The 12,373-nt window shown below is 30.7% G+C and overlaps 1 protein-coding gene across 1 annotated transcript; it reads left to right on the forward strand.

Annotated features, from left to right (window-relative positions):
- Positions 1 to 244: 244 nt before the first annotated feature.
- On the forward strand, positions 245 to 10,506 carry LOC132752175 (uncharacterized; the record flags this gene model as incomplete). Its single annotated transcript, XM_060742469.1, has 10 exons — positions 245 to 677; positions 866 to 967; positions 1,578 to 1,707; positions 2,308 to 2,428; positions 2,829 to 3,033; positions 7,486 to 7,581; positions 8,165 to 8,224; positions 8,771 to 8,818; positions 9,660 to 9,701; positions 10,292 to 10,506. Coding segments are annotated over 10 exons (1,452 nt in total), but the record flags the coding sequence as incomplete, so codon positions are not given.
- Positions 10,507 to 12,373: the final 1,867 nt, after the last annotated feature.

Genomic DNA, 12,373 nt, shown 5'->3' on the forward strand with positions numbered 1-12,373 from the left:
GACAATTCGAATCTATAACTAGCCGATGCGTGAAGGTCTAGGCTATTTACTTGATAACACTTTACATTAAAGATTTACATGGAAGGATTTTAAATGTACTGCCGTACAGGTACTTACAGCTGGTCGCTTAAGTGCATGTATAGGGAGTAAGAATACAAAGTTTTATAAACATATAGATATTAATTATATGTGTGATAATGACGTTTTTTACAGTTATTGCATAATCTTCATATTAACATTATAGGACTCAAAAAAGCAGCACACCCCACACACACTTCTTTCGCCTAATGCAAAGCAACCTGAAAACGATGTCACAATACTATGCCACCCTGATTGCAGTAACGATCTGCTTCACGCAGATAAAATTGAAAAAGAATTAGTTAAAAACAACTTTAAAGTTGTAAAGGATTATGAGGGAGGAAATGAACCAGGGCTGACAATAAAGCCAGCGAAGTGGTACATTTTGGTGGTATCGAAAACAACATTTAACTCGACTAATCTAACTGCTTTCAAATGTGCAGCGTGTTTAGACAACAGTATAACAAATGATTCAGTTAGCGTTTTACCTGTTTTGGTTGGAGTTGAACCTTGCGAAATCCCGGCAATGATTAGATGGGTCACAATGATCAGTGTGACCGACCATAATTACCTTGAAGCCATACTACAAATTGTGAAAGGTAAACGTTTTTGTTTGTTGATGATAATTTATATTCTTCATATCTTATATATATTTAATACATATTGATTATTCGAATTGATGCTAAAGCAAATGGTAGCGCTGCCAGATTGTATTTACTGAGTGTAACATGTTGTATTTTTCGTTACCTGCTCTTTACGACTCATATTTTCTTTCTTAAAAACGTAGGACAGCCTGTAAGGATGCAAGACAAAATACCCTGTGGAGATGTTGCAACAGGTCTAGCGTGGGCATGTTATATTAATTACCTGTCAATCACAATGGAACCAGGTATACTTTATTACATTGATTACCTGTCATTCACAATGAAACAAGGTATATCAAATTACATTATAAGTACCTGTCAATCACAATGGAACCGGGTATTTCAAATTATATTAATTACCTGTCAATCACAGTGGAAGCAGGTATATCAAATTATATTAATTACCAGTCAATCACAATGGAAAAAGGTCTATATTTAAAACAGCAAATTTCTATAGATTTTTAAATGATATGAAAATAAAAAAAAGGTTTTTTTGAATTCTTGTTTTATACATGTGGTAACACTTTTAACAGATTAAAGTATTTGTTTGAGTATATCAACATCATCAAAATGCACCATTTATAACTGATTTATGATCATGTGTTCTGACTAACAGCATGTTTGAATTACAACTTATTCTCGAATGTTGGGCTAAATACACTGAGATCATAATGTAATCAGATGTGTAACATTAGGCGCAATAACACAGGCTAAATTTACGTATAAAACATACATTTATATGTTTACATGTAATTTACAAACACAAATGATATGCCTGACCAGATGTGTATTTGATTACTTATTTTATAATTGTAAGATGTATTGTGTAAACCGTTTGAACTCTGTATGATAAAGGTTTACGTGATAGAATTGTGAAACTGATGAAAAGTAAAGATGTCATGTGTGACTGCATTGAGAAGTTGTTTATCATAGTGCCGCTATCTTGTAAAACAGAACCAAAGCTTGCAGAAAAGGCCAATGAAACGTAGGTCATTTTATACTAAGTGGCTTTAATATTTTTCCTGTAAATAAAACAATAAATGTTAAACTGGGTGGCAACTTGAATGTTTTCCTGTAATAAAACAATGTTATATATTGAATGGCGACATAAATATTTGTCCCATACATAAAATAATCAATGTTATACTGAGTGGCGACTTTAATGTTTTCCTGTAATAAAACAAACAATGTTATATTGAGTGGCGACTGAAATATTTGTCCCATACATAAAATAATCAAAATATTCGGTCCTTTTATACGTTTCATAGAGTGGCCTTTGTATTGATTTCTCTTAAGAAATTTGATCCAAGTAGTTCCAATTTAAGGTGTCGGATTGGACCTTTTATAATTATATACTTGATCTTGGAACATTGAAGTAGCATAAGATCGTTTATATTCTTTTTCTATCTTTTTTAATTATAAATTGAAGCATTAGTTTTAACTTTCTTGTAAATCAGTTAAGCTTGAACTTGTGATCTGATCTAGCTTTTAATATATAAATAATTTGCTGTTATCTAAAATGTTACATCTCGTGTTTGTTGTTGTATATGTACTGTTGAAGCATCACCTTGCGATTCAATTTTAGAAGTGAGACACCAGTAATACAGTATGTTGGAAAAAGTGAAGTGGTGGAAAAGGAGTTGGCCGGTCAGCATCGTACATTTTATATTCACATGTATAAATATACCGACCCAGAAACTGAAAATGTAAATATCTTTTATAATCTAGATTTCCACTACTTATTACTTTCACTACTATTATTATATATATACTTTTTTATAGCAGTCTATTAATAATTCTAGCAGTCTTGATTAAAATCAAACAACACTAAATTTTTCTTTTTCTGATTGCTTTTTTTTTTTGGCCAAACAAAATGTTATATTTTTGCATTTAGTCGGATAGATGTAATCGGCAATTGTAGGTTTTCGAAACATAGTTTACGGTTCAATACAGTTTACACAATATAGTGATCAGAGCATTGCCTTTATTATCTATATATTTACCAAGTTAAAACTGAAAAGTTTGTTTCTACAAGAAAAACACAAGTTTCGAGGTATCTTTGTATATACGGTCTGAATATCTTACACATGCAGCGAACTTTTTCAGAGTGTGTGCTTTATGAGTGAATATTGTGCGGCAATCAATAATATCAAAGAAATGGGCAATCTTCCATTTTCTGGAATAACAAGGGAGGACATGAGCAGACAGTGTGAAAAGTTTGTAGAAGTAATGGAAGATATTATGAATAGAAAGGCAGTGAAGGATAAACTCGGAGACATCAGCAAACTTGTTCACTTTGTTTTCTATGACGGTATGTTATTTTCGCAAATAATTAATTAAATAATTAATTAAATGCTTCGTATGGAGTAATGTCAGAGTGACCTTTGTCAGTGCCAAAGTTGCCTTTCTTAACTCATGACTTTTTATCTGAAGGATAATAGCATTACTTTAAATAAACATGCTTCGAAAAAAATCATTAATTTCTACTTATTTTTAATTGATTAATAATAAATTTGAAAGGTATTTTGCATGGTTGAAATATACTTTTAGAGACAGAAAAAATGGAATATAAGTGTTTATTATTTGTCGTTTCTTCAAAATCAAAACGCAAATTACATAAAAGGTGTTCTTGTTCTATTATACATAATGCAACGAAAATTACATCACTAGTTGTATTATATCCATGCCCTATTATATCCATGCCCTTGGAAATATTTTATAGATGTTAATACGGTATAATATATATTAAAGAGTAAGGTTCACTAAGCACCAAAATTGGCCCCATCTTAGATATTGATAAAAACCTAAAGGTGTATAGAACAATGTGTTACGTTTTCAAAATATACATTTATAAGGCATGTCTGGTTACTATGACGACATAATGGCGTCATAATTGGAGCACCTGTTTAATTCAATTAAATCACAAATTTGACGACAATTTTCATACAAGACTAATAAATTTTTGTGTTTGACTGAATTAATTTCATAAAGATAGCAATATATTTCTTATATTTTGTAAACAAAATTATAGTTTAGTTAAAATTAGACTATTGTGTCACAAAACTAATATAAAAGATAAATGGGGCTTGTTTCGGATATTCCAAATTCGGATATTTAGAAATAAAAATGTGCATGCATATTATTTTTCGCCTAACTAAATGTATTTATTTTTATTTTTATAAATACTGTAAGTTTGTTCATTTTTTAATAATAAATGTCGAATTTGCTTGTTTAATTTATCTACTTCCTTTATTATGCTTAAAAAAGGTGTATAGAATCAATCGCAATTTCAAGGGCCTTTTTAGTCAGTCTTTGGACAAGGACGTTGAACATAATAATAATAATAATAATAATATATTATCATTATTATTATTATTATTATTATTATTATAACACAAAACAGATAGGTATTTCTGTCTAACTTAACTAAACTTACACTGAGTACCTATATACATGTAAGCAAATAGTATGTAAATACTAGTAGTTGTTGACTTATTCCAATGTATAGTGTAAAATTTCGTCTAAATTTAGTAAATTCATAGATATAAAAGTGCGTTAGAATTTTTGTCAAGTAAAAATAAGTTTGACTGTATGCTCTTTTGGAGTATACGTTATATTTGATACTGAACTTCAAACTCGATACTATTTTCTTTTATGAATTATGATACAGCCAAATCCAGAAAACGATTTGTGTTATTTATAATAATGGAAATCAGACCTTTATTACAATTGTAATGTAATGATCCATAACGATATGAGAACTGAGAAAAAAAACAAGAGCTGTCACAGAACGTGACAAATGCCCCCGAAGCATTCTAGTGTTATAAACCACATATAACATGTTAAGTGTGGTGGTAAAAATTGACAAAGTTCGAACCCCAGCAGTGAACTATATGTTAGACAAAGAAACCTAGGTCTTGTTCACAACACATTGTCCATCTATGGTAACTTTATATTTTTAAATGCAAATTGAGACTTTCATGTATACGGAAGTTACAGAGCGGACAAAACAACCACCATTTATATGTATATAACATAAATATTGAAAAAGTTTAAACCCCAGCAGTGACCTTGAACTAAGGCGCAAGAACACGAGTCTTAAGGGCAACACATCATACATTTATGATAATTTCATATGTAAAATAAAAGATATAACCCTTTCATGCATATTTGTTTCAGAGCAGACACGACCATCTCTGCCTTCATGTATGTTAACATCAAAATTGACAAAGTTTGAACCCCCATTGTGACCTTGACCTAAGTCATAGAAACCAGAGTTCGCGACACACCATACATCTATGGTCATTTCATATATAAAAGAAAAATTAAAATCCTTGCATGCATACTGAAGTTTCAGAGCGACACGACCACCACTGTCTATATGTATAAAGTCTGAATGACTGACGGAATGACAACAGATGGACGGTTCGATTTTAATTTGCCATCCTTCGGGGGCATGAAAACATTTATTTACAATGTATCCATAATTAATGTGACATAGAACAAGTTCCCTAAGTGAGATTTTGTTAAATAATTCCAATATGCCCTTACATCTACATAATGATTGTCAATTAAACATTTATCATAAGGAAGCCTACAATTAAACATTTAGTTTAGCATTTTCTCTATTACTGTTACTTTTAACGATTCTCTTTCATGCTGTAATGAATGGCTATGAATTCATGATTAGCAAGATTATCAGCCCAATTTCTCACTCCTGACTGAGTCTCACTAATCCTCATGGTGTCCATATGCGAGATACCATGTAACAGTGGAGACATCGGAAAGCATTCAAACTATGTGTGCACCAGCCACAAAAAGGCAGTAATACGCAACACTGCTTGTCATTCATGTAGATAATCCAATTCATGTAGTTATGGCTGCTTACATGTATGCTCTACAATGTCATGCACAAAATAGAAGGATCCTTTGTGAAAAAGGACAAATCAATACTGTCTAGTTATTCTTTGAAACAGCTAGAGCTTAATACCATGCTTCTTTCTCATCCTGGGAAAGTCTACTGAAGACATTCGTCCGTTGACTCCTAACATATTTCCTGCTTTGTCAATTTCTTGTGAATATTTTTAATAAGAATAATACTAAATTAATAAGATTTCAAACTTCTTGCTGAACTACTGTAGTCTAACAAATCTTTAATACCTTAATAACTAACTATGAGATAGCACTGACTTAAAATGCTAAAAATCTGAAGGAATAAATACATTAATGAAATAACATATTATTTACTGAAAAAGCACTTTCTATTTTATGGATTATGAAAAAGAAAATGAAAAAAAAAGAAGAAAAAAAGAGTTCGTGATCAAGATTTGAACTCAAATCTCCTGGGTTAGAGGCTTCCATGCTATCACTTAGCTAATGCAACATTCCAAGATGATATGACATCATTTAACAAGTAGTTTTACATATACATCAATGCAGACGATGTGGAATTATAGAGTTTAAAATTAATACTCTACAGTACACACATCATCTTTAAATTGTTTTGAGACTTGCGATAATTTTATTGTCACAAAGTTAATTGTATTCTTCTAATCTTCCTTTTAAAAAGACATGAAAACCTCATAATTACTGTGTTTAAACGACCACAGTTTTTTTGTTGTTGCTGTTGTTGTCTTTTTGTGAGGGCGAAAGAACCGGACCCAGATCAAGTATTCAGCAATAAAATAGCCTGAATAACTCCTTTCAATGAATCAATAAAATTACATAACAACACCTTGCTAATTCTAAGCATGAAATATTTAAGGCATAAACAGAATTTCAGCATTTATTTATAAACGTTTACATATAATTCTTTTAACCTGTCAGAGTTTTGTTAACAACTGTTTCAGTGGAAACCGGTCGAACTCGTACAAAAACTTAATCGTACTCATTTTAGTGAAAGTGCCATTAATTTACTAGAAATGATTTTCCTACAAACATTTATTAAAATATATGTTATGAATCATATTTCAACATTTTAGAACAAAAATTGATAATCTTGAGTGCAGTATACATGCTCCATGGTTTGCATTTAATGAAATAAATGTCAGAAAATGACGTTAAGATATTAGGTAAAAATCTAATTTTGGAATAGAGCACAGGCAAGCCCCAACTTTAAATTGTTATAGTTAAAGCTTTCGATGCATTACAAAACAATTGTGTAATGGTTTTGTTGGGGCTGGACTGTGCTGATACTTTAATTTTCATTTAAAACACCAAAAATACGTGAATTTTCCTAATTTTGCTGGAAATAGGGGTATTTCCATAGAACATAAATCATACTAAATGTAAACATATGCCTATAAATTTATATGTTTTGAACAGTTTAAGGATTGAACTTATAAATAAAACTTAAAAAAAAGAACTTTGCATCAAATTATTTTTTGCCAAAATATTGGTTAGTGAACCTAGCTCTTTGTAAAAGGCTTTATAGATGTTGTCAAGGTAATATTTAGATGAAATCGCAAAGGATTTATTAACGGTAATACTGTACATCATTCATGCTATATGGATATTATCATGAAACATGTATCATATAAATAAAATCTAAAAGGCCTTTTAGATGTTAATATGGCATGACAGGGACGAAATCTTAATAAATGTCAAAACTGCGACTGGTGTCAATTAATCACGCTTTATGCTGTCCTAATGTTTTCAAGATAACTTAGGACCAATATGATGTAATTTGGACTTTATTCAATATTTATGTCATTCTTTGGAGTAAAATGTCTTTAACCTATTTTTTTTCTTTTTTCATTTTCAGATTCGAAACAGACATTGATTGAAGCTATAAAGGAACAGATCATTGGGGGAGATTACAATATGATTTGCAGAAAAGATCATTATCATTATTTTCTACGTAATATTTTGATATTCTTCATCATTTTCCTTATCATCTTGACATTACTTTGGTAGTTTTTAGCGTCACTTGTTCCTTCGGACTCACAAATAGAAGGGACATGTTACAAAAAAACATGTCACGTTGAAATGCATTTATAAAACAGATAAAGCACCCATGTTATAAAAGAAGACTAGTACTAGTAAAAAAGTTAAAAAATCAAGTTGTTCTCCTCTACTTTGTCTAACAATAGTAAGCATGACTGGATTTTTTTATTGTCAACTGTTTGGTTTATGATCATCAGAGTTAACATGAGCAAATTCTTAAATGTCAAGTGTTTCTTTTGAGGGTAAGCAGATTTAAAATGATAACTTTTTGTCCAGTATTTCGTTTTGGTGTAAGCAGAATTAAGATGATCAGAGTCTTATATGTCAAGAATAAGTGTTTCGTTTTAATGGAAGATAAACATATTCTTCATTGTCAAGTATTTCGTTTTATGATAATCTGAGTTTAGATGATCAAATTATTCTTCTTTTTAATTAAATAAATTCAGTATTAAACCTACTCTCATTGAATGTCTGCTTTATTATATTCAACATTTCAGTTAACGTTACCGTAGAAGAAGGCAGAGAGGAAGAAGTTGACAGTAATACCAAGGTTAAAGGTATTTAATAGTATTTGTGTGGTTTCTTAAATAATTGAGCTATTGTCACAGTCAGATTGGCAATAGTAAGATCGCCATTGCCATTGATGTCTACAAACTTTAACCTCGATCATAACTTTAGGCTGTTAGTGTTTATACCATGTCCACAGTATAAGATGTTGATCTGCTGACCTAGATTTTGACCTTATCATCTAATTTGAAATCTAGATTACATCAACTGCTTTTAGAGGTAACATTAAACTTTGATATCAGCTTACATAGAGATTTAACTTTTGAGCTTCTTTCTTGTTATTTGATGTCAAGCTATTCAAATTTGGACCATATGCTTATATTTAAGGTTTATATTGTACATTTGTTGTCTCTGTAAACAGTCATTCATAAGTTTTACCTCAAGCTTGGAACATCATCTTATGAAAGTGTGAGGCATTTTAGAAAAATTGATGCTATATACATGTTTGATTGACATATTTTAACTACATGTTGCTGGTTTTCTTATGATTCCATAGGAACAAAATGAAGATGTTTGTATTGGTTTCTACTTTTAAGATTCATTGGTTGGGGACCAGGTTAGTGCAAGAAGCTCTTCCTCCAAAGGTGAGACTGTAAACGTGTATATAAGTCATTATCATCCATTTGAATTGTATTTGTACTCATAGTCAATTATTACATAATATATCAGCTTAAATTATATAAGTGCTTAATTGTTTATCTTTCCTAATGTATAATCTTCAGCTTAGGTTCTTTGCACCCTTCCTTTGTTAAAAGCTGTTTAAATGTTGTTGAATAGAACTTCATAAACATTAAAACATATTGAATTGGCTAGGCAAAACACAAGTACAGAACTTGAGTAGAACATCACAGACAATTAAACATATTGGATTGATTATGTAAAACATAACTACACAACAAATCAATACAAAAAATGTTATGAACCGATTTGAAGTCATTGATTAAATGATAGGAAAATGTATAGATGAATTAACCAAAGTTTTAAGTTATATTCTTTTAAACAAATGTTCAGTTAATAATGGGAAATGTAATCTACTGTCAGTACTTTATTCTCACATTAATTGCCCTATTTCAAAATAGCTATTTTTTCAAATGGCATGTTAAATTATTTCCTATAAATTTGAATTGAAAAGTTTATTTCATGCTTTCCAGTGTTTTATTGTAATATATCAGATGATAATATTCTGATAAAACACTAGTGAAATTTATAAAATATAATTTTCACAGTAGCCGGACTATATCTGAATGCGGATGAATAGAAAATCATAACGAAATGGAATAACAGGCAGAAATAAATGCTGTCATGCGTAAATTTTGCTTCTTTAGGAAAAGAAAGTCGATGTCACCATACATCATATTAAAAATGTAACAAAATTAGACCAAATTTAACAGAACTATTACATGTGTTTCAATTATCAATTTACAGAAAAAACCATGAGCAGGGAGAAGAGACGGGGTATTTGTAGCAGTAAGTATTGTTCTGTCTCATGTATTGTAAATAAATTATCTTCTATTCTCTAATAATCTATCGCAATTATATAAATTTGAATGTATAATTATTGCATTCTTTAAATAAACCAGTATCAGAAAAGGTAATGCATGCAAAGTTAAAGTCTAAGCAAAATAGTATTAGCGCATTACATTTTTTGTAACAGGAAACAATCAGTGATATCATGACTCTACCATGTATGTAGTACAACAAATGCTCATTTACATTCTTCTGTGCAAGAAGTCACACTCATTGCCATTATTGTTATAAACTGTTATTTATTTAGCGATAAAATAAGTGTTTAGGATAAATTACTTCCTATTGGAAACATGTGATTTTAAATTTTTTCTCTTTTAAATGAGAAACATGATGAATTTAGTCTAATATGACGTATCTTAGACTGTAGACATCTTGCCAAAAGTCATACAGGGCTGTTCATTTTAGCAGTTTAATGGTCAAAAGTCAATTTTAATGTAAGACATCAGTTTGAAATGTATATTGACAAATTATTAGAACTAAATTGATTTGTGCAATAAACTTCTTGTTGAATTATGGATTTTTAACCTCAGCTGAAGATGTTCAGAAGGGGCGCTTCTTGGAAATTGAGGAGGAAAAGCTGGCCTTGGCAAGGGAGACCTTGGAATTAAAGAAAAGAAAAGTCCAGCTTCTGGAGGAGAGTGTTTCTTTCCAGAAGAGAACTGCAGAAGCTGTAGAGTCAATGCTGCATATTTTGCGTGATAAACAAATTGAAAGCTTATTAAGTAATACTCTTCTTGAATGTTAGTGAAAGTGTTTACACATTTTTCATCCCCTATTGTTCTTACAGAAGTGGAAAAAATGTGCAAACACTTTCATGGAAATAGACACCAGCTATCTGAACACCATATATATATTTTGACTGTATTGAAACATTTTCAAGAGATAGAGGATATTTGTTTGTTTGTGTGTAAGATAAATTTTAATTCATTGAGTGAGCTTTCAAAACAGTACTCTCACAAGTGCCATAGAACACTGTTTTTTATAGTTCACAAGATGAAATAAAATAGCATCTTAGTAAACAAACAAACAAACAAATTTTCTTCTTCTTTTATGCTTAAATACAAGTTTAAATGAAATGTTTTTAATATTAACTTTACTATTAAAATCTGCTTTCCCCACTGGAAGTCAAATTTTTCATTAAGTACAAGAAGTCTTTAACTGAAAAAAAATTAGACTATCAACCTTAAATGGCGATGATATTATTTATTTTTATTCAAAAAATATGAATGAATCTTTTTACCTTTCTTAAGACCTTAATACATTTTTCTAAAGATTGAATTTCTTAAAATATTTGGCTCATGTGGAGGTGTGCAGCTTTAATACACTTGCTACTATATATGGAAACAAAATTGCCTATGTTATCAAATCATTTTGAGTGTCATGTGACTGATTTTGAGTATTCCGCCTATGGCCAATGAGTAACTTCTTGGAAATTGTTGAAAACGCATCCCTGCTACAATTCTGTACGATTTCTTGATTGTTGTCAGTATTAGGATTTGGAAGATTTAAGTCCAGCGCCATATTGTGCAGTTTGAAACATGACTCTATAATTTTAACACACTTGTTTGGTCTGTATGGAAGTGTACCTCCAGTTTTGTGAAGACATCTGCAAAATGTATCATGCAAAAAATATAGTCATTTTTCAACGAAATTTGAATAATTTTATTATTACAGTTTCACATTTGTAGATAATATATATCAGTTTATAGCAAGTGAATGATTTTTATATGCCCACCATCAAAGAAGAGGTGGTATATTGTTTTGCTAATGACAGTCGGTCTTGTCTGTCCGTTGGTAGATCACATGCTTTTTGCTGATTATCTTAAAAACTATTTATCACAAAGTTTTCATATTTCACATACTGTCATAGGGGCCATTAATGTCAAAACGGTTTTCGCTCAATATCTTGAAAAGTTTTTATCACTTAGTATTTATATTTTACATATTGATAGGTCATGACAAGTAGATGACCCCTATTGATTTTAGGGTCTTTAGGTCAATGGACCTTTAATGTTAGAATTGTTTCCACTCATTATCTTCTATACTTCTTATTATCTTGAAGTATGAAGTCTTGGTGATTCATATTTTAATTTCTCAATACTAGTAGAAGACCACTACTGATTTTGATGTCATTAGGTCAAAGGTCAAGGTCATAATAACCTTGAATGTAAAAATGATAATTCTTTTTTTCTTTATTTATAACTGTTTTTATCACAAGAACATGCCATGTAGATAAAGTGAAATTTACCTGAAGCAAGCTTTCAAAAGTGCAAAAGACCTTTCAATAAGGCACCTTGTTGCCATGTGCGCTTCATTGAAACGCCTCTCCTGTTCGGTATTCACATTCAGTAGCGGTGTTATCAACCATTTCTTCAATGGATAGCCGGAGTCCCCTAACAGCCATCCATTGTTCGTTGATTCAAATATGCCTGGCAGTGTTGAATTTGCTAATATAAAAGCGTCATGGGTACTGCCAGGCCACCGTATAACTGCATTTATGTACCTTGAAACAATATTGAGTAACTGGTATTAAGTTAATCAAATAAATGTTATAGGTGTGAGTTCATTGGCCTTTGAACAGCCATTTAAGAGCTTTACATGTTACAGGCGTG

The sequence above is a fragment of the Ruditapes philippinarum genome, unplaced genomic scaffold (assembly GCF_026571515.1).
Source record: "Ruditapes philippinarum isolate M1 unplaced genomic scaffold, ASM2657151v2 ctg9707_1_1_1_1, whole genome shotgun sequence".
In the NCBI taxonomy this organism is placed as follows: domain Eukaryota; kingdom Metazoa; phylum Mollusca; class Bivalvia; order Venerida; family Veneridae; genus Ruditapes; species Ruditapes philippinarum.